At 32.9% G+C, this 24596-nt stretch overlaps 1 protein-coding gene and 1 pseudogene across 1 annotated transcript; one reads left to right on the top strand and one right to left on the bottom strand.

Annotated features, from left to right (window-relative positions):
* Positions 1-15287: 15287 nt before the first annotated feature.
* Positions 15288-18014, bottom strand: LOC141664996 (uncharacterized; annotated as a pseudogene).
* Positions 18015-21100: 3086 nt separating this feature from the next.
* Positions 21101-21466, top strand: LOC141664995 (uncharacterized). The gene has a single exon (XM_074470955.1). It carries the CDS (start codon positions 21101-21103, stop codon positions 21464-21466), a length of 366 nt encoding a protein of 121 aa, XP_074327056.1.
* The last annotated feature ends 3130 nt before the right edge of the window (positions 21467-24596 follow it).

The following is a 24596-nucleotide window of genomic DNA, read 5'->3' as shown; positions in this document are numbered from 1 at the left end:
TAAGGTTGATTAAGCATAGATCAAGGTTCCTAGAGGCTTGTTAGTGACTACCCACTCTCCAAGGAAGGTATAAACTCTTGAACCCTTAGTTTTAAGTTTGGTTTGTTTGGATGATAATAGTGCTTAGATGAATGGGTTTAGTTTGATGTTGATGGATGTTGGATTGTTGTTGAATTGGTGATGATTTGGTGTAGTTTAAACTTTGGAAATCGTTAGGTTATAGCCGTCGTAATGCCCGATTTTCTATAAACTGTTTTGTGATTAACTGTTGGACCCGAACACCCACTTCTATAAACTAACCACTTCCATGCTTAGATAGGTTATGTTTCAAACTTCGTTTTGATATGTGGTTTGCTTGAATCCGATGTACGGTTTAGGAGAAACGACCGTTTTAAGTAACGGTGTTTCGCGAACGAACCTTTACCCCTCGCCTTACTTTGAAACCTTGGTTAAGGCCCTTAAATGACTAATTGGAGCATGAAACATTTATGTAGAGTGTGTTAGGCAGTTGATAAGACACTCGCGAAAGAATCGCCTTAAAACTCGTAATGGGTAAATTATTAAAAATGGTGGAGCCGAGGGTACTCGAGCGACTTAAGTAAATCGTTAAGCGCAAAACGCGCGTTAGAGTCTGAGTTGGTTAGAGTATAGATTTACAAGTGACTTTGGTTTAATTCCAACTTACTTGTTGCTTATAGGTTACCAGACTCATCCCGAGCCATTCGTAACCCCCAGTCGCCCAGGCAAGTTTTCTACCCGTTATACTGTTGTTGTGATGTAAATATATGTATATGCATTATCTTGTGATAAGTGCATGATTGTTATTAGCAATTTTTGCGATATATTGGAGCATGCTGATATGGTATATATGCATGTCTGTTTCGTAATCTGGTTATCTATCTGTTGATTTCAATGCTTATAGTTGCATAATACCTATGCTAGAAATAAGCAGTAGTTGCGTATACCCTTAGTATAGGGGACCCAAAGGTGAATATATTTCAAAACCGGGAGTCGATGTTCCCGAGTATATTATATATATATATATATATTTATATATATATATATGGATATGGTTTTCAAAACTATTGATCGAATAAGGTTTATTCGATACCTTTATTTTACTTAATTGAATATTACTTGAATATTCATCCGAGGACTTATGACTCCTTTTATTTTATTAATAGAATATTATTTCGAATATTCATTCGAGGGCTTATGACTCAGTTTATATTATTTAATGAATATTACTTGGATATTCATTTGAGGATGTATGACTCCTTTATTTTATGAATATTATTTATAATATTCATTCGAGGTATTATGACTCCGCTTATTACTGCAATATATTCTTTATTTTATTAAAGAATAAGGTGTCAATAATCAAACTTATTTTCAATTATTCAAATAAAGATAGTACTTTCGTATAAGTATATCTTTGGTTATTTAATACTCGTTTCAAGTATAAGTTTTAATACTTCTGCTACAATTATTTTTATAAAGATTATTCTTTATGGGAATATTATTTAAATAATAATATTCAAACACTCTTTAAAGTGTTTTCGAGTCTTCAAAATAATTTTTAAAAGTTAGAGCGGATCCCAAAACTCATTTTTATATTTAAGATCTTCCTTTTTAAGGGGATTTAAATACTCGCTCAAAACCTGAGGGATCCGGCTCTGTGGTATATTTTATATTCGCAACAAGGTTGCAGTTTTGGTAAATGAATTGATTACTTACCCAACGTTCGGGAAGTAAGTCCATCTATTGAGTCGGCATAAGCAACATGGGCTCAGTGGGCGTCCATGATAGTGTAAGTGGCTCAGTGGGAGTCCATCAAATGCGTAAGTGGCTGAGTGGCAGTCCAGCATAAGGTCCTATTACGACCAGGGTGATGACCAGTGGGGAATTCGTCCATCTACTAGTAGAAAAGGTTACTTATGGGTATCTTTGCCTAATCAGCAAGATATCTGGTTTATGCCAAAATTCTTTTCCTTTCCAAATTTATTGGATATTGCAATTCTGTTCATACTTTACATGACAGAGGTTTTCAGGAAATGTATAAAGAAGATGTATATGTGGATATATATATATATATATATCAGAACTAAATGAAGTATATCATAACTTCATTTCCTTTAATAATATTTCAAAGGTTGAATCTATTCAAATCTTGTCTTATAGTCTCATCTATGTGATGAACTTTTGAAACTGATTATAACTTGAACGGTGGTAGTTCAAGTAGTATTTGGGAAAGATATAAGTATATTGGGGTATCTTGTAACTTCGTCTTTTAAACTTATATCTAATTAATAATTGTCTTATGAATGACAAAGATTTTCAGAAAAATGTTGAGACAAGGTTAGATATATGAGATCACCTTGCAACGATATTTTTTATACAGTTATACACTGGGACTTTGTGTATATTATGCATGGAAGAGGACTTCCAATATTTTGAAAAGTATATATGTATATATATATATACTGAATATTTTGCGACTTCATCGCATTAAGATATCAACTTGGTTCATTTCTTTTGACCAAGACTTTCATGAGTATTATGAGTAGACTCATATATTGTTAATCATTATACATATTATTTTGGTGGGCTTGCTGCTCACCCTTGCTTTCTTCTTTCATCACACAACATCAGATAGAAAAGATGAACAGGACCAAGCTCCCAATTCGCGAGCGGATAGGAAACGTTCCGCAGCTTTCTGGAAGCGTTGAGGCCGCTGTAGCTGAGGTAGAAATTACCAATAGGCTAAGTTTTCAACTAATAATGTACCAGACTTATGTATATTATGAATTGTAATAATGGCAAAGAAAATGTAAATTTATCCAGAAAACCTTTTAAGGTGTATTGACATATAATTGTGGAATAAAACGACTTGTGATTATTTTTGAATATTCATCTCTGAGACTATAACTTATGGTGTGTGTGTTTATTGTGGGGTCACAGTTCAGAGTAGTTGATTGTGTATTAAGATTGGGTGTTATTAAGGGAAATGGATCTCGTGACAACCCGGATCCCCGACCCCGGATTTGGGGGTGTTACATTTATTATCCTGTCTTACTGTCATGTAAACTTGGTGATATATAAACCAAGTGTAGCTAGTAAAATAACTAACTAAGCAAATATATTTTCCAGAGAAATATATCAAGTTATATTCTGTAAGGATTTCTCTATAGTTTGTTTGTTCTACTTGTAAAGCAGTTGTGAGCCATTAAAAGCTTCAAAGAGTTTTCAAACTTTATATATATATATATATATATATATATATATATATATATATATATATATAGCGGATACTTTCTAATCCACCAGAAAATTTTAAAGCTTGTGTTTTATTACTTAGTGTTTTGATTTCCATTATATTTCTATTCTGCACTAAAGCAAATCAAACACTATTATATTTATTAAGTTAGAACTATTTTAAAATCTTGAAAAGAAGCCAGAATTATATTCAACCCCCTTCTATAATTCTTGTTGTATTGTTAGGGAATAACAGTAAAACCTAATATGTTAGATTAATATAACAAAGTAAAATAATTAGGAGTATAACTAGAACTATAACAAGATTTATGTCAGACTAGCTTATAATCCGTGCGATGCACGGTTTTTTAAAATTTATCATTTTAAAAAAATCTAAAATTTATTTTTTTAATATTAATATACATATATATTATTATATCTGACGTTGTTACAATATTGTTTTATTTTTGATAGTTTGTTGTAATGTTATTATAATAAATATGATATATTGAGAAATACACATATGAGAAATTGAATTACAACTATATATATATTACAATAATTAATCATATTTTATATAATATTGTATCATTGTATCATATTTTGGTTTTTAAATAGTAGTTGAATAATATAATCTTTTTAGATTTACAGTTGGTTAAAATTTCTAATCATATTTTATTTAGGATTGTATCAGGACATTATATCACAATTGGTGTATGAATAATATTAAAATAACGTAATCATTTTCTATTTATGATTGTAATAAAAATATACTTATTCTAAAAGATATAATTTTAACCTTCTATTTTTCATTATGTCAGGTTAAGATTGTTTTGACGTTATATGACCAAAATTTTGGATAATAAGTCCTTTAAGCTATTATATACTAGTATATGACCACGGTCATCTATATTATTATATATTATAAATTATAATTTTAATAATATATTGCTGGTAGGATTCGATTTTATATTATCTGAATAATAATATTTAATATTATATCTAACGATTCTCATCAATTTAATTTGACGGCTCTAAATTGAGTGACCAAGGACCCACAACCAAACTTTTAATATTTTGTATTTAATATAATAGTATAGATTAGTAAAAAAAGAATTATACGGTGAAATTTTATAATTAATTAACTTCGATTATTTTTAAGTGCATAATTTAAAAACATTTATTTATTTATTTTAATCTGTATGATTCAATGTTATACAAATTAATAACCTTTATTAATAAGTGAAATCTCTTTTTAAGTGGTACCTTGGTTTCACTTATTTTTTGGTACCGCCATATTTTGGTTTCACTTTTTATGATTTATGTTACAACTATAAGTGTATTATTTTTATCAATTTTGATTCCTATATGACTTATAATTATATATATATATATATATATTATTAACTGTTTTTCTTTATTAATAAACTTTTTAAGTGATAATTTGTTTTCAATTATTTTTTAGTTTCACCTTTTATGATTCATGTTATAACTCTGAGTGTATTATTTTTATCCTTTTTTATTTCTATATGACTTATAATTCTATATGTATAATTTTTACTCATTTTTTAAAATTTTATAAGCCATGATTTTTTTTTATAGGTTTGAATCCTATTTTTTAATTATATTTTTAAATAAATAAGTTCATAAATTGGCTCAACTAAATAGGTTCCGAGAAATATAAAACACGACCAAGTAAATAGGCCATGTGTTTAAATTGGAATTTTTTAATTTGTCGGTGGAATTCCATTTTAATAAAATGGTATGAATATTATAAAAACTGTATTTTGGTTTCACCACTAGAAAATAATAAATTGTTCAAACTGTAATATGATTATAATTCTATTTTTGTATAACTCTACTTGGTTTCATCTTAGTACCGCCGTATTTTGATTTCACCCCTATATTTCTCTTTTATGTAAAGTTCTATGTTGTTTTTTAATAAAATATAGATTGGAATCATATTATAATTACGATAGTCTATTTTTCGTAGAATTCTTTTTTATTTTTATTAAAATATTAAATGGAATCCTTTAAATAGTATTATTATTAATTAATAAGAAAACCATCTTTTAAGGGATACTTTGGTTTCACCCCTTTTCGGTTTTACTAACTTTTGGATTCACCCATTTTTAATATTATTACTATATCTCTAAATATACCATTTTTATTCTTTTTTTATTCATATATGAGTTATAATTCTATATGTAATATTTTACCCGTTTTTTATTCTTATATACCACATATTTATATTATTTTTATATAAACGGAATTGTATATACATTGTAATTTCTAGATTCATACTTACGGAATTCTATTTAGCGGCAAATGCAAATTTATACATAAATAATAAATATTTTATTAGAAAAAAATTATGAAATCACAAACTATATAAAAACACAAATTCAGCTAACAATAAGAAATTTAATATGCAATTATGTAGTAATATTGATTTAATTTTTTGTTAAATTATCCATCAATCATGTTGTGACTAAAGTTTTGATGTAAAATATAAATTGTGTCTTTTTGAATAACAGATACATAATAATGTTGAGTTTGTTGTTCTAATAAGATTTGAATTAATGAAAAATATATATAATTTTAAAAAAAATACAATAATCGTACAGTTTTATTTATTATATATTTTTAAAAAAATTATAATCATTATTTAATACTAATATTTTGGTATAGACCCGTGCAAATCTACTAGTAATAAGTTAATATTATTTTTAGTTTAGGGCCCTGCTTACGGGTTGCCAACTAGTACACATGTATACCTTCACTATTCCGGAGGCAATGTCATGGTATATAAGCCTTTCTTTCTACAATATTTGTAGCACAATACCATTTTAAGAGGTTGGTCCTTCATCTCTTCACTTTTAAGTGTGTATGTATACCCGTTTGATATAAATTAAAAGCATTCACATAGTTAGGAGGCACAAAGGAAACAGATCAAATTGCTGATTGCAGAATTGCACTACTAAAGGACAGTTTGGTACTACCGGAGAATTTACAAGTAATATTTAAAATATAATGTACTCTGTATATTAATTTATCGGTCTTTCTAATATATGCCAAAAGCACAAAATAAACACTAAATTTTATGAATTTTGTACATTTTTATTGGTGGAGTTGTTGTAAATGCAGAGGTCCATCAGTATTTATGATTAGAAATGCACCAAATTCATGGGAGTTAGTTGTGTACCCTTGGGATTCTCCTCCCGTGGGATTCGAACCTGTGACCAAGAGGACAATTTTCCTCTCTTTAACCAACTGAGCCAACCCTTGCGGGCTGCTAATTGCTTATTTAGTTATTTCATAAGTCGACTGAGTATGCGTGTTCATCGTGGCGTACTTACTCTTAAGTTTAAAGTCCAACCTACAATTTCTATCTTCACTTTCACATGCATTCATGCCGGGCAACAATCAATTGTAAGCAAATAACACAGCTTAAATAATATAAGTGTTAAATTAGGATGATTCAGCTACAGTTTCACAGAAGGACCATTATCATGCAGAGACCCTCCTCTCAGAGAGCTGGAGAGGAGGAAGGGAGTAACAAACCAAATAAATGATCCTCCCTGCTAAACTAGTTTCGCGTATGTTACAAAAAGATACTGCATTTTAATAGACATACTGCAGATATTATTTTACATAAATAGAATAAGATCTGTTTATAAACTCAACTAACATACGGATATGGGGTGGATGATTCATAGATTTGGCAAATGGTAGTTGATTTATTCGCACTGAAAACCAGAAGGATTGTTCTTATCGCAATGATTGAAGACATTGTTTATAGCAATAGGAAAGTTGAAGACAACCCCCAGCACATTGGCCTTTATTGCTGTGCAAAGACAAACTGCAGCCTCAAAATCTAGAAAACCTTCCAAGATTTTGCAACATGGTGTTGTTGGGGGGATTCCGATAGTTCTGCCTATGGATCTGCCAAGCATATCCGTGCAGACTCCTAACTTGAGAACGTCTTTTGGGCATGTATTTCTGTTAGTATCTTTTGGTGTCGGTGTTGCTGGTAGTGTAGGTGGATATGGAAATATTGGTGTTACAGGTAGATCTGGCATCGGTGTTGTCGGTAGTATAGGTGGAAATGGTAAAATTGGCGGCATAGGTGTTCCAGGTAAATATGGTGGTGTTTCTGGAAGTATGGGTGAACCTGGTAATGAAGGCGGGCATGGCTCATTACCGGTGTTACAACTGATGACTGAAGTAAAGAAGAAAAATAACAAAACTATGAGGAGGACAGGTGACATCAAAGTGTTTGAGAAAGCCATTTACAAATGTGTGTGTGTGCGTGAACAATGTTGATACATCACAAGATTCAGAGAGAAACCTTAAATTACAGATGAAATAGGTGAAACATCCAGTTATATGATACACTAGTCCTTGACCTATATATAGTACTAGTAGATCTTTTTTCTTGTGCATTTACATATACATAATTGAAGCAGCAGCAAGTGCGAAGTTGTAGTTGTCAAAATTTGATTAGTATGTCATTTCTCTTGAGAAAATAAGTTGGATGAGTAGTTTGATTGATATTTTTCAACATAAATGGGCTAAATATAGAAGGAACTCATAAAATTACACCGACACTGGTTAATTTATTGGATTTCATCTAGCATTGCTGTTAAGAATACCTGGCCATGTATATGCTCCTTCCACTGGTGAGTGATTGGGAGTGGGCAAGTGTCAACCGTCTCAAGTCTTGAGCAGGAGAAAAAGATGCAGGGAACAAGCAATAACACCTGCTGTATATATACAGTAAAAGTATCCCACATTGACTGTCTCGGGACCTAGCTGTTTCATTTTGTCACCTTCTCCCTTCCGTCTCTGGGAGTGTGCTAAATTTGAAACAATTACACATTCAATAAGACATATTTACATCAATCTTTGGCGAATCTTTGTTATTTTTTCTCATCTTATTCTCTCGTTGGGACCTATGGTGGGTACGAATTACAACAAACTGAATTGAGAGGTTTACAGGGCAAAGAAATGAGTTACTATGTTCAAATCTGAATCTGAATATTCGACAACTGAGCTTAATTTTGGAGGATGCAAGACCAATTTATTCTTAATATCTTTTTGTTTCGTGGCGGCACAATACAAAATTGAATGAAAACAAAATAAAGCAGTTAGAATGTAAATCACCAACTTAAAGATCATTCCCTTCTATCTCATGCCAACAAACGAACCGTAAAAAAACAAAGTTCAATGAACTTCCAACCAGCGCGCCAAAAGAAAATTTTCGGTGATCACGATCAACTGCATAGAAACAGTTGGAACCTCTAATCGTAGAAAAGAAACACACCTCTTAAATTTCTTCAAATCAGTGATGTAAGCAAGCAACTTTACAACTTGAAAATAGGCAAGAGATTCAACTAGTCCAGATCGACCCGAAAAATAGCCTTGTAGCTAAACAAAAAACATACCTCTCAAGTTTCTTTAGCAACTTCAATCACGTAGTATCATAAATTAGTATCTAATATAGACTATTTTATGTATGCTTAGTTTGGGACTTATCAACTACAAGAATATTTAGTTATAACGACATAAAACTCCGTTGTTATGTAATAAACATCCGTTAGTAAAACTGCTTGCTAACGGAATGATAATTAAAATATTCCATTGGAGGAAACGATATGGGGAAGTCGTTGCCAACAGATTTATTTTCGTTACTAAATTTAACAGCGGAATAGCAGCGGACTAACAACATAATTTTTATTCCGGTCCACTACAACATCCCGACCAACTTAACAACGAATCATTCCTTTGATATTATTAGCGACCCTATGACAACCTAATATCCGTTGTTAAATTTAGTGGCATATTTGTAACAACAAATCTGTTGCTAATATTAGCAACCAAATGAAAACGAAATTATAACAAATTACCAACAAAAAAACCGTTGATATTATTAACAACTCTATAGCAACCTAATGTCCGTTGTTAAATTTAGCGGCAGGTGTTGCTAAATTAGCAACCAAATGAAAATGAAATTTTCGTTGTTAAATTTTATAACAAATTATTAACAAAAAATCCGTTGGTATTATTAGCAACAAGAGAGAATCTCTGGTTAATTTTTAGTAACAAATTCGTAACATAAAATGCGTTATTGATTTGAATTTTATTTAGTAACAAAATACCCACTAAATCTGTTCATTTTGGTGACAAATTTTCGAAGAAAATCCGTTATTATGTTATTTGCCCAACATATGCATAACATATTCTATATATAAGATTTTTAAAACCTTGACAATTTTACAAATAAAGATAACAAAAGATAAAAGTCTTTTTGTATTATAGTAACACCAGCAAACAGATATAGAAATCCTTAAATGCCGATAACTAATTCAAAATGGGGCTACGAGTTACAACATTTCTCTAGCCCTATAGTTAAAAGCGGATCAAACATAACATCCAAAGTTAGCAAATCTGATACACTGGTACTAAACCAGATTTTGCCAGATGAGTGTAACCAAAATTATCAAGCTTAATAATTAGACGGGTACTAAACCAGATTACCAGATTTCCCCAGTGTTACGTTACATGCACACAAACATTTATAATTTCAAGTCAAATGCATACCAGACATGCTAATAAGTAGTTAAATACTAGTTGTCATCATTTTCGCCATCTAAATTGGCAGGGGACTGATCACATTAAAGTCGGACTGAAGTAGCTTCAATAATCCTGGCCAAGTGATTTTCCATTACTTTCATCCATTCGTTCATCTCAAGTAATTGGCGCTTCAGCCTTTGATTTCTTCTTCACCATCAAAAGCAAAGGATGACGTGTAAGGCTTATTCTTGGACTGATAGAAAAGTCTTTTAGAAGAACCAACTCCATATACTCTTTTTTTCTTGTCAAGCCCTCCAACCGCTTCAAGAAATAATGCATTATTATCCACAGGCTGCCCAGCTGCCTCATGCAGTTCACGGAGTTTTAAAAAAATTTCCTGCATTAATTCATGTTACACATGAGCAAAATATACAAGTTTTGTTATACATCTATAGGTAATTCACGGAGTTTTCAGAGGTTGAGAGAGTTCATTTTACCATAATCATCAAATTCTTAACCTCAAATAATCACAAAAAGAAACATGTAATTTTCAAACTTGGGATTTTTTTGTAGAGAACTCAGGGAGTTTTACAGTGTATTTATTTAGTACAATCCTTTATCACACAATATACAAGTTTTGCTACACATCTACAAGTCTACTTGCTAAACTTAATCAAACACAAACCAATCCAAGACAGGGCAAATTGCAAACATCATCACACTTGTTTAAACTAGTAAACAAGTGGGCTTGCAGAGACGCGCAATCATATTGAATTCCAAGCAACTAAACCTAAAACTATACTACTATAGTATGGGTGCATTGTTGACCAAATTTATGTATACCTACTTCTAATTAATTCCCACGGACTCTCTGTTAACTCTGTTTAAGCAACTTTCCAACTATTTTACAAGCATATGTGCATATGTTAATCAATAGACAAGCATATGTGCATAAATATCATAGTGGTGTAATCCTAATAATCAAATAGATATTCTCAATAATAAAACTCACATATGTTTGATGACTTTTTTTGTCAATCCACACGACTTCCTCCTCATCTTCACTCTCGTCATCCATGATATCATCACCATCGCCAATAAAATTCTTCTTTTTCTTTACATGTCTGGTGTGTGTCTCATAAAACAGTTGGTCAGCAGTGGGGGCGCTTAAACTAATTTTTTTGAAAAAATAAAATAGAGCAAATTTTAGAGCACAATAATTTTATTTTTAAGGAATAATTTAAAAAATCATGTGAAAATTGCATTATACAGCTTACCAAACGAGTTGCAACCAGCCTATGTGAAGCGGAACCACTCGTATGTGTTGAAAAGGAACCATCAATCCCGCCGCGCCGATTACTTCTTTGAATGAAAGATAATTTTTGAAATTTCTCATATTCCCAAAACTTAATCCAGCTCGCATAAACATTCTTGCCAATTCTAGTATCTTGTTTCTTATTCTTTTCCCAGTTGGAACGAGCTACAGAAACAACTTCAGAATATTTCCTCCTTGCACTTATCAGCCAACCATCATGAATAATATCATCTTCTTGCTTCCACACAAAAAATTTCTATAATAATAAAAAAAGACAGATTATACAAAGCAATTCAAAGTTTTGATGTGATTCTCATATAAGTATATATATCATGTTTCCCTTGGGATCACAAATGACTTAACTAATTCTATAAAAAAGCAAAAAGCAGCTGCTGTAAAAAGGCCAAAAGCATCAACTGTATCTTATTTATAAATTTTAATTCCGGAGAAAGAGAAAACATGAGGTTAGTTAACTTTAAAATTCAAATTTATTAGTAAGTAAAAGAATGCAGATTGTTAAAAGAAATAATACCAATCCATTATTAGTAATAGGTCTAGAGTTTTTTCCTTGTACACTTGCTAATACGGAGTAATTATTAATTTTCAAGAATCTTTTAAGAATACCTCATAACAGTAGTGATAAAAGGAGAAGCAATTGGGTATTAAATACTGTACATTAAGCTTTCATTTTTTTTCTTTGGAACTATGCCATAAAACAGAACATGTTTAGAAAATGGACTAATAGATAACACTCATAAATTTCCCAGTTGGATAATTTCATGGCATCTTCAATATATAGCACTGCTGCCCCTCCACCACTCATAAAATTTGCAATTAACCTAGGGTATATAAATGTTTATGTTTAACCTAGGGTATATAAATGTTTATGTTTTAAAAAAAACCCAAGTCAGTCATTTCTCATAATTAATTGACTAGAAAAATAAAATACTTAACAATAAACAAAATTACTCATAATTATAAATAAAAAAATATAAACTATCTTGGAGAAAACAGCTCCACAATCGAGGATCTCAAGAACCAAGATACTCTCAGCTCCACTTAACTAATGAGATGTTGCACCTTAGTATATACTAGTATTTATATAAGGTCTCCATCCATTTGTATATTGCCTATAAATAATCAGATTGTTGGCAGCAAATATAATCGCTTCTTATTTATTACAAGATTATTAGTGATTAAGGAACTTAAGGATTACAAAATGGCTTCCCAAATTAATAGTACACAATTCTTGTGCACAACTCTCTTAATTGTTTCTCTTCTTTCTGGCCTAGCTAGTGCCCAACTCTCAGCTAGCTTTTATTCTCGTTGATTTACGAGACTATTAATATACATACTCATCAGTCAGAAGTTTTAAAAATTTAGTGGTCAGAGATGAAGTTAGAGATACCACTGTCCATACAGGTACTCAAGTAGTCAGAGATAATTATATTTAGATTATTTAGATGCAATGATTCAATAAAATTGATATGAAAGAGATATAATTACCTTGAATTCTTCAAAGTAAAATTTTTGAGTTTGTTGAGAAACTGACTTCCAATTGTATCTGGTAGGCTCAAGCTTTTGATACAATATCTTTCGGATCCTTGCAGAGCACTCATATGAAGGTTCCAATCTACAATATATAATAAATTAACACAAGGCAATGTTATTTCACTATATTATAGATAAAATATAAAATGATTCGCTACGTAGGTATTTTAATTCAAGAACTCTAAACTTACCCATCATCAATGACTTCTACTCGCACCCTTCCATCCCTCTGTGTAGAGCCAATATTCCACACTACATTATCCTTAGCAGCTGTAGAGGATACATTTAGTGTGCTTGGATGTGATGGAGTTGGTGTGTATTCAATTGGTTCTGATTGAGCGCCACTTGTGCGTTGTCGTGATTGGGGTTCAGGTGTGCGTTGGTGTGATTGAGCACTGATTTGTAGTGATTCATTAGGTGTGCTCTGTCCAGATTGAGATGCACGTTGTCTTGCTTGCGTTGGTGATGAGTGAATTCCAGACTGAGATGGTACACGTATTGGCAGTTTATCTTGTCTTGACTGAGATTGGGTAGAAAAACTTTGTCCAGATTGAGCTTGAACCCGTCCAGATTAAGAGGGAGCGCGCTGTCTAGATTGAGCAGGAGCACGCTTTCTTGATTGAGCAGGAGCGCGCTGTCCAGGTTGAGTTTGTATGCGCTGTCCAGATTTAGCTGGTACTCCCCGTCCAGATTGAGATGGTGCCTTTTCAACAGTGTGTCTAAACCTCCTCATAGGTTCCTGTAATACAGAAGAAAACTAAGTGTCAAACTCAGCTCGCGTATTTACAAACAGGTACAGACAAAATCTAGCAGGTTGGTTTACTAATCCATTACAGATGGATGAATACTGAAGTCTTTGATGAGTCAACAACCAGATATATCATAAATAATTATATGATAACAATCAGTCCTATAAGAAATTATATTTAAGTGCTTTTAATTAAAAAACAACACTTGTCACAAATATGCATAAAAAGAAAATGTGTAACAACATGGTTTACTTGTCAATTACATAGCCTAAATCAACTTCAAGTGTCTCACGAGCTAAAAAAGTGTTAATTCTTAATATCGTTATCTAAAATGTCCTTCAAGGGGAAGGATTTATAATTTTTTAAAGTATCTGGTCAAGGATTTATTCATGACAAAAATATATTAATTATCCTGATTGCAAGGATATTAAACTACAACATATGTCCTGATTGCAAGGATATAAAACTCACATATTTTAATTATCTCACAACAACATATCCCTTAATTAGAACTGATCTGAAATTCCTTATAAAACAAAGTTATAAGTTGAACATAATAACTATTGACCATTTAAGATAGATCTAAAGGCTATATAATGTCCATTTAAAATTGCTTTTCCCGCAACACTCAACTGAATGAGTTAAAGATTTAACTTACTTGGTCCGTGTAACCCGTTGTCTCAACGAATGTTTTGGTAACTTGACTATGAAGAGCAACATCATCCTTTTTTCCAACATTTGCATATTGAGATAGTGTCTTTTCAACAACATTCTTAAACCTCTTCATCGGTGCCTGTAATACAAAAGATAATAGAATAAATTACATAAAGTCATGTATATGAGAAAGCTATTTAAGATTTCAATTTAATAATGTTCTGACAAAAAACATGTTAACAAAACCTGTTTGTACAAGGTTAACAAGGATCATGAACATAAAACTCAAATTAATACTAAAACAAGAGAAAGAAAATTCAGTTCTTAGCACAAACAACTGCTTCCAAACTATGACTTCCTGAAGAGAAATTAATCTACACTTAAAAGGAAAAACAGTGGCAGAAAAACTGATAATGAAGTCTACCTTTGCATCTTTTCTCTTTACTAAATCATTAACTTCTGGACTCTTATGACGCTCAGATAAACCTCTGTCATTTATATCTTGTCCATGGCTGCTTCTACTTGTATGATCAACAAGAGACAAACCTGCTTGCCTCACTTCTTGGTCACCTGCAGCGAGAAGAGCAGGGTCATCCTCTTTTCCAACATTTGCACTCCAGAAGCGCTTCTTTTTATTCACCACATAAGAACATCACTAAAACAAAAAAGCCCTAAATTGGTTAAAGGAACCATCATTCATATACCTTCTAGTATAAACCCTAATACACAAAAAAGGGGGAAATGAAAAATTCTTGAATACGGAGATAGGAAAGGGTAAATATATATACCTTCAAATAGACATTAACAAGAGATGCTAGCTTTTTCATCTTAGATTCAGTGAACTTTGTCCCTGCGTTGCTCAATTTGGAGTTCAGTTTGTTGCCGCCTCCAGAGAGGAGTAAACCCTAATTAATATATGTCTCCAAACCCAGCCCGCTTTATGTCCTGTATTTATATTTTTTACTTTTAAAATCAGAATATGATTTAAATAATAATTTGTAGTTTACAATATAAGATATATGTAGTAATTTACAATACATATCAATACATAATTTTAAAATATTTTATAACTTAATATTTTAATATTGTAATATATATTAAAATGTCTTTTATAATATATATATATATATATATATATATATATGATAAGATAAAATAAAATTTACATACATGATGGCGAAGAGAGACTACTCGGAGGAATCATCATTATCTTCACAATTATTACTATCATCGGTTTGTGAAGATCCATCTTCTTCCGATTCATATTCCATTTCTTCATCCGGAGTTCCGTCATCATCATCTAAATCTATTTCAACTCCATTTTCATCATTTAAATGTGTGGGAATATCATTTGTACTAATATCATTTAGATGTGTAGGATTATCATCTTGGAACGACTCTTGATATGACGTTGGGGTTTGAGGAAGATCAACAAGTGGACGAGCCTTTACTTTGCATACAACTAACCAATCAACCTTGTCTTTTTTAAGACTTGGATAATTACAAAAGTAAACTTGCATGGCTTGTATTGCTAGTACAAATGGTTCGTACACGCTCAATCTCTTTCTTTTATTGACCTCAACAATGTTATAGCGTGGATGAATTCTTGTTCCGGTATTAAGTGTAGGATCAAACCATTCACACTTAAACAAAACTGTTTTCTTGACTGGAAAACGGGGATACTCGATAATCAAATTCTCTTCAACAATTCCAAAGTAATCATTCGATGCCTCACTGAAATTCGATCCCTTGATACATACTCCACTATTGAATGTTGATCTATTAGCCCCATATACTCGCGTGTGAAATTTGAATCCATTCACATAGTAAACCGGTATAGACTTAACCGAACGAAGAGGTCCAAATGATATATCTCGAATGTATTCATTCGAAACTTGTGAGGGATTTTGAGCCTGAAATTATTAGTGGTGACTATTAAAATATGAAATAAATGGTTAATTATTATCTACTATATTGATTAGTGAAGTATCAAGTAACTTACATAATGTTTAAACCACATGGCGAAATCACTTTCTAAGCACCTGCCAACTTCAACACTAGTTATGTTTGGATTATGCTCCTGAAGTTGATTTATAAAAATCCTGATTAACCAAAAAAAATTAGATAATAAGAACAATATTCATTCACCTGGACAAATAAGTATGTATTGTGATAAGAAAAACATACTCGGTATATGGTGCAACCTCCGGACAGTTAAACAAGATATAATTGTGAGCTGCCATATATTCTCGATCATCAAGATCACGAGTAATGACACTCCCATGTGAACGTCCAAGATGAGAAAATATAGAAATGTTTCCCCCAAAACTCTCTCCACCTCCACTAGAATCGTTCCTCGGAACTTTTCTATGTTTCGTCTGAACATGTTGTTTAAAGTAGTGTGAGCAAAAAGTGGAAGCTTCTTCAACCAAAAAAGCACTGCATATTGATCCTTCAACTCAAGCTTTGTTTTTCACATTATTCTTCAAATGATATAAAAATCTTTCGAAGGGATACATCCATCGATACTGTACATGACTTGCAATGCGTGCTTCATACGGCAAGTGTACTAAAAGATGTTCCATGAAGTCGAACAATGATGGTGGAAATATGCGCTCTAACTTATAAAGTATAACGGGAATTTGTTCTTCAAGTCTACGCATATCACTTATTCTCAAAGTAGTTGATGTGAGATCCCTGAAGAAAAGACTTAATTCTGTCACAGCCTCCCAAACATTATTCGGAAGAAATTCACGAAAAGCAATTGGAAGAAGACGTTGCATAAACACGTGATAATCATGACTTTTCATTCCAAATAACTTGTATTTCTTCATGTTTATACACCTCCCCATATTGGACACATATCCATCTGGAAATTTTAGATCTTTTAGCCATTCACACACTTTTTGCTTTTGTTTTTTGTCCAAGCTATAACATGTTTTGGGATACTTCCGTGTCAATTCATCAATTGCTAACTCATGTCTCCGACAAATCATTGCAATATCATCTCTTGCCTTGGAATTATCTTTTGTTTTTCCTTCAATGGCCATTATTTTATCGAAGATATTTTCAAAGACATTTTTCTCAACATGCATAACGTCAAGATTGTGTCTAATTGATAATGTCCTCCAATATGGTAAATCCCAAAAGATGCTTCATTTCTTCCATCCACAATTATAAGCCTTGATGATTCTAGCATTGTGTTCATCGTTTCCTAATTCAGTAACTTTCATCAAACCAAGTGCCTCAATTTCTTGAAATGTATCTTCACTTGTTCGCACTGGTGGGGCAGATTTAGTCACTGTCTTTCCCTTGGTAAACCAATTTTTATTCTTTCGAAATGGATGATTGGAAGGTAAAAAATTTTGATGATTATCAAACCATGTAGTCTTTCCACCATTTTTAAGATTATAAGCATCATGATCATAAGCACAATGAGGACAAGCTAATTGACCAGCAGTTTTCCATCCAGATAACATTGAATAAGCAGGGAAGTCACTAATAGTCCACATCAACGCAGCTCGCATACGGAAATTTTATTTCAAAGAACTATCCCAAGTCTCCACGCCATCTTCCCACAACATTTTTAACTCAGCAATCAGTGGTTGAAGGAAAACTTCTATCTTTTGTTTTGGATTTTTTGGCCCAGGAACAAGTACAGACAGAAAAAAATATTATTCTTTTGAACACATTCACGGAGGCAAATTATATGGAGTCATTATAATTGGCCAAGAAGAATATTTTCTACCTGTTTCACCAAATAGTTGAAACCCATCAGCAGAAAGTCCAAGTCTAACATTTCTCACCTCTGAGGAAAATGAGGGATGTGCTTTATCAAATTGTTTCCACTCCTCTGAGTCTGAACAATGGCGCATCACATCTTCTTCTTGATAATGTTCAGCATGCCATCTCATATGGGTTGCAGTTGTAGGTGAAGCTTACAACCTTTGCAATCTCGGTGATAGTGGAAAATAGATCATCTTCGTAAAAGGCACTTTCTTTTTCTCCTTCTTGGATCTGTTAAGCTTGGTTTTGTATCTTGCATGTGAAAAAAATTTACAGGACTCCATGTTGATGTCTTCATCCCAATATATCATGCATCCATTAACACAACAATCAATATGCTCAGAAGTAAGCCCCAATTCTTCCATATATTTTTTCATACTGTAGAAACTGTCAAGAAATGAATTATCTTAAGGCAAGATGACTTTAAAGAATCGTGACGTCTGATCATAACATGCCTCTGACCAATGATGGTCAGATTTCAAACTCAACATCTGAGCCATGGCAGACAACTGAGAAGTTTCACAACCTTCATACAACTATCTCTCAGATGATTTTAGAATATCATACAACTTCTGTGCTTCTGCATTTGGCATCTCTGGATTAAAACTTGGACCGGCAACATCCATCACCATGTTGTACATTTGGTTTTCCTCGTCTCATCTGCCTTGAGTATTGGAGTAATGTGTAGAAGATTGTTCTCCACTTTGTCTAGCAACATATGGCTCTCCATGTCGATCCCACACATAATAATCTCTTACAAACCCTTTCTTCAATAAATGTAATTTTACTGTCTCCGCATTCCAGAATTTGCCATTCTCACACGTAAAACATGGACACTGAATATTTGTCCCATTCATGGACGATTCTTGAGGTATAACATATTTCATAAATTTCTCTAACCCACTTAAAAAAGCCGAAGTTAAGAATCTTCTACTATCGATCTTTTGATACATTCAATCTCGGCCATTATTCATATTGAATTTTTTGATTTCCTACAAAAAAATAAATATTCACAACCCAACTAAAGTTAACAATTTTTCCATAACATAACATGAGTATGGTGTCAATTAATTGTTATAATTCATTGTTAACCATTTAGATACCAAAATCAAATGCTAATAAGAAAATTATAATTATACGAATCCAAACCAATCGAACTAGGTACTATACTGTACGTGATTACTCACATGGAATTTTAAAAATAGGAAACTAACTAATTAGTTTCATTTTATCATCATACTTAGACAAAGGTTAATATTGGCTAATTAATCATGCAATTAATTACCTAATTAATAATATGCGCATTAGCAACATATATAAACAATATATAGTATCATTAATCATATATACACGCTACACTAAAATATAGATCCCAGGTAATAAATGTAGAATGGAAACATACGTTTATCTGCCTCGGTATTTAGAGAAATATTTGCATTCTTCGGCGAAGGAGACAAGGGACCAGAGGGAGTTACAGGAGAAAACCGAAAGTGATAAATATATCAGCTGAAATTTGTGGATCGTCGTTGTGCTGAAATTTGGGGAAGAAAAATGGTGGTTTTATCGGATCTGCAGAGTAGAAAACTAGGAGAAGAGGTTGGATATAATTAAAGATGAGATTGAATATGTATCAGCTGAACGGTAACAGGTAGTTGGCATTAAATATACGGAGTTAATATACCAACAGAATAATAACGGAATAGTAACAAAACACTTAACATTTCAACGGAATGGTAACCGATTTCTTTTAACCGATCTAGTATAACAATAAATTATTAACGGAATATATGTGGAAAATAAGGTTGAATTTATGTTGGCATGTCATTATCTTTCCGTTGTTATGGGGTGGCGGGATTTTTTGGCGTCTTTTTTACCAACGGAAATATCCATTACTAAATATTCGTCAGTAATCTGTTACTAATCAATTAGTATACAGTTAGTTTTTTAAGTTTTTAAGTTCCGTTGACAATCCGTTGGTAGTTACCAACGGGTTTGTTTCTGTTACCATTTTCCCTTGGTATAAGTAAGAATTCTTGTAGTGAATTAATGAGAAGATTACATGTATTTTTTTCAAAAAATGGAGAACTGTAAGTGCATTAAAGTCGAGATATTGTTACTTACATTTGTAGTAAAAATATTAAAAACGTGAATTTTAATTATGTTTGTATTGCACTTATTAATCAATCTTCAGTCTACTTATCAACTAAGTCAACATATCATAACCACAGCTGCTTATCATTTCAGAATTCTGTTATGATCCTCTCTATATAAGTTCAGTAGTAGACTAGCAATCTCTTTTATCTCCTTTAGATCAATCTCTCTCAATTGTATCTCTCTCAACTCTCTGTAAATTGTTTCAGCAATGTAAACACAAACTTATTTTCATTAATGGAGTTAGTTCATTTTGATTGTGTCTGTTCATTTATACAAACTTGAGATGGTATCAGAGCTTTCTCTTCCGCGTCATCATCATCATCTTCGTATCAGTTTCTTGAACAATGTGTAAGCTTCCATTGTTACGTTCTTTACGTCTTCGTTCATCTCCATTGAAATGCATTTTCTGCGAAATGTTGATTGCGAGTTGTTGTTTTTTAATTGATTGATTGTTCGTGATTGATTATTCTTTCTTTTCAATTGTATCACGCTCATAAGATGTTTGATTGTTTGTTTTGTGTCTCTTTTCATATTTACTGATCTTTTTCATGTTCATTTCTTCATCAAATACTCATTATTCACAAATCTCTCTAAAATCACTCTTAAATCTCTCTTGAATCTCTCTTGAATGTCACACAATCACACAAACTCATATGTTAATGCATTACTGAGAAAAACATCAATGACGAATACTTCTAATCGTTCTACATCAAACACACATACACTCAATCACCACCAGAAAATAATGAAAACACGAACACAACTTCTTCGTATCCTCAATCAATTGATAATAACACTCATCCTTTATATCTTCATAACAACGATCAACCTGGTATGATTTTAATCTCAAAGAAATTGACTGGTTCTGAAAATTATGCCTCCTGGAAACGGTCTTTGCAAATTGCGCTTTCAGCCAAAAACAAGCTTGTCATTGTTAATGGCAAATTCTCTCCTCCTGACGAGTCATCGGCCTTATTTGCTCACTGGAAATGAGTAAATGACATGGTTATAACTTGGATTCTGAACACTATCTGATGACATTAGTAATAGCATGAACTATATGGATAGTGCATATACTGTTTGGCAGGAACTGAATGAACGCTTCTCTATCGTAAGTGGTCACAAATTTTATGAAACCCAACGTGATCTGTTTAAATTGGAACAAGGAAACGATTCCATTGAGTTTTATTTTCACAAACGCAAAGGTTTTTGGGATGAGATTAAAGCCTTGGAGCCTATAATCAAGTGTTCTTGTGGTGCCATCAAGGACTGGGAAAATAAGCTTGAAAAAACCAGACTCATCCAATTTCTAATGGGTTTGCACTCCAGTTATACTGCTGCAAGAGGCCAGCTACTAATGATGTCTTCATGGCCTACAGTTAATCAGGCTTTTATGCTTCTTAAACAAGAAGAAAAGCAGAGATAGGTCCAGCTTCCTGGAAACTCACCTGCTGCTTTTATGGTTAATATGCCCAAACCTTCTGCAACAGCCTCCTCCTATATCCCAAACCGTTTCAGTGACAGAGATTCTCACCCTGTACAAGAGTGTGCACACTGCCACATCAAAGGTCACACAAAGGATAAATGCTATAAGCTGATTGGTTATCCTTTGGAACATCCCTACCATCCAAATAACAAAGGAAAGAAGAAGCCTGCTTACTCTAGATTTGCAAAACCTCAAGCTCATGCTGTTGTTAGCTCTCCAGACATTTCTGATAATACACAAATAAGCACTAGAATGGAAGCATTACATACTCAACTCAATACTTTGATGCAATGTATCAATAAGAGCTCTGCACCTTCTCATGTTTCTTCTGGTACATCTATTAATACATCACAACCACAGTATAGCTTGGCCACACCATTGCAGGTACCATTTTTTCCTTATCTTCTCAGCTTTCCCATGATTTCTGGATAATAGACTCAGGCGCTACTGAAAGAGATGTGTCCTAAGTCCAATCATGTATGAGGATTTAGGAATAACTTTTATGTAATCTGTTTTGATTTCATTGATATTAATAAAAGACTTGTTTTGCTTTTATTGCGGGCTTTATCTATTTAAGTGTTTAAATAAGATATACCATAGTTTAGAGTAAAGCTTTTATGGATTATGATGAGATTATAATAATGAGACCTAAAAGATGATAACTCTGAACTTAAATATTTCCTGGTCGTAGGATTACTAACCGGTAATTGGTAATCCACAAAGATCGGTACATACTATGCTTGCTTCATTATGAAGGATGTCTGTTCTCATAGACATTTGTGTGGTGACATTATAGCTAGTATGTAGGTGCTTATTATAGAATAAGTTCACTGAACATGACTCACACAGCTGAACAACTGATGGAGTTCACTCACGTGTCAGCAGTTGTTCACATAGTGATAGTTGTACAAGTATCCTTAGACTTGAGGTCATCATAGTCATCTTGTGTTGTTATTCCCAGTGGACTGACAATGAGATTTACAGAAGGGGGGTTGAATGTAAATCTCAAAACTTTTTCAAGTTTTGAGCAATTTGTAAGACTAAGTGTTTGAGTGATCAAATGTGTGTGAATTGCTTGGAGCTGATGCAGACAGATATATATTCAAACACAAATGTAATGAACATAAAGAACTTAAAAACTTTTCTGGTGGATTTATTGTTCCACCAGAGATGTGTTATTTCAGAAAATCTGTGATTCAAAAATTAAATCACAGCTGCTTCCTAGTACAAACTAGATGATTTTCTCTCTTGATATTTCTAAACAGCTCAGGGAAAATTCTCTTCTAATTACTAGCTACTACTTGGTTTATATAACGCCAAGTTTACAAGTGAAGACAAAGATAAAGTACAATAAGACAATAGTTCTCCACTTGTTTCTATTCCATTTTTATCCAGTGTAATATGGAATTATCTGTTGACTTTCCATTATGAACCAGACTAAAAATGGCTGCTTTTTCTGCTGTTCCCGAAATAGGCTACCACATCTCTGTCAATCCATGTGCCTCTGTCAGCTTTGTTAACTGTCACTATCAACTACTATGAGACTGAGCATCCGTTGAAGCTTTCATCCGTTGATGACTTTATCCGTTGATGCTCTAGCAGTGCATCAGTTGAAGCTTTCATCCGTTGATGGCTTTATCCGTTGATGCTCTGGCAGTTGAAGCTTTATCCGTTGAAGCACTTATCCGTTGATGGATATTATCCGTTGAAGCATTAGAGACATCCGTTGAAGCTTAGTTTTTTATCAATTGAAGGTCTTCAATATCCGTTGACACTTCTTCACTTATACAAAATTACAAGGCATGAAATATTTACAATTAGCCCTCCTATTTGTACATCCATTAGTAGTCAACATGACTGATTATCTCCTAACAACATCTAAGAATTACAGCTTGAAATCAGAGAGTGAGATGTGCTACAATACCAAACTTATTGCTAAGTAAGGCTACTCCTTCAACGGATAGCCAAGATGGTCTTATCCGTTGAGGCTACAAACACTAGATTTCTACTTAAGTGTTTTGCTGAACTTATCATCAAACTAATACACATATTCCTAACAATCTCCCCCTATTTATGTCTACTAGAACTGTAGGCATAAATTTGGGTTTAGCTTGATGATAACAAAACACTTAACAAATATATAAACTATAACAAAGCAGAAATTCAAAAGTGTTGCAAAAGTGTATATGCTGAGATGAAATTGAAAAAATACATTGTTTCCAAGGGTGCTCCTCTAGCCTGAGCAAATTACTTTCTTTTCCTTTGATCCCTGGTTTTCTTTCCTAGCCTCCTGTCATTCTCCTCTATTTGAAGTTGAAGTTGTCTGTAGAATTCAGCTTCATCTTCTTCATTGATATCTAACTTAGATTGCATATCCTTGAGAGTTTCATTACTGGCAATCTTTAGCTGATCTTCAATTCTGAAAAATCTTCTGACTCCTTTGTTGTCTCTGAACTCCATCAACCAATGAGGTGATTTGTGAATTGTAATACCTCTCTCTTGAATGAGTAAAGTTCTAGGCAAGGCATTGGGCTCCCTCCAAGATTTTCTTATGTTGGCAATCTTGTTGAGAATCTCAGTCCTGGCAGTTTTGGTAAAGCCAGAATCCTTATGTATGGCTGAGTAGACTCTAATCAAGGTAGAGTAGCCTTCATTCAGAATTCTGTGAAGAGGCCATGTTCTTTCCCCAGCTCCTTTGTATTTGAACACTAGTCTTTCTGGTAGCTGTCTGTAGGCAGCTATTCCCCTTACATCCTCCAGCTCATCCAGATAGAGTTCAATGTCTGGAAATTCTTTTATGTCACAGATGTGAACATAATCATCTTTAGAATTTTGAGTTTTAGGCTTAGGCTTCTGTGTGAATTTGATTGAGGCTTTAGAGGGTGTTGATTTGATTCTTCTTTTCTGCTTCTTTGATGGTGGAGAAGAGGTTAGGAAGGTGGGCAATTTGATGGTGTCCCAATCAATTAGTTCCTCCTTGGGAATGATTGTTTCACCATGAATGTTCATGAAGGGGTCAGGTACAATGGGTTCAGGAATAGAGGGTAGTGGTTTGGATATTGATTGGGTT

This window comes from Apium graveolens, chromosome 6 (assembly GCF_009905375.1).
Source record: "Apium graveolens cultivar Ventura chromosome 6, ASM990537v1, whole genome shotgun sequence".
Taxonomy (NCBI): domain Eukaryota; kingdom Viridiplantae; phylum Streptophyta; class Magnoliopsida; order Apiales; family Apiaceae; genus Apium; species Apium graveolens.
The sequence above is the reverse complement of the archived record's forward strand: the minus strand, read 5'-3'. Positions and strand labels throughout refer to the sequence as shown.

What these genes read in the sequence shown, in the direction of transcription:
- LOC141664995 (XM_074470955.1), top strand. Translation starts at nt 21,101, where the DNA reads ATGGATAGTGCATATACTGTTTGGCAGGAACTGAATGAACGCTTCTCT.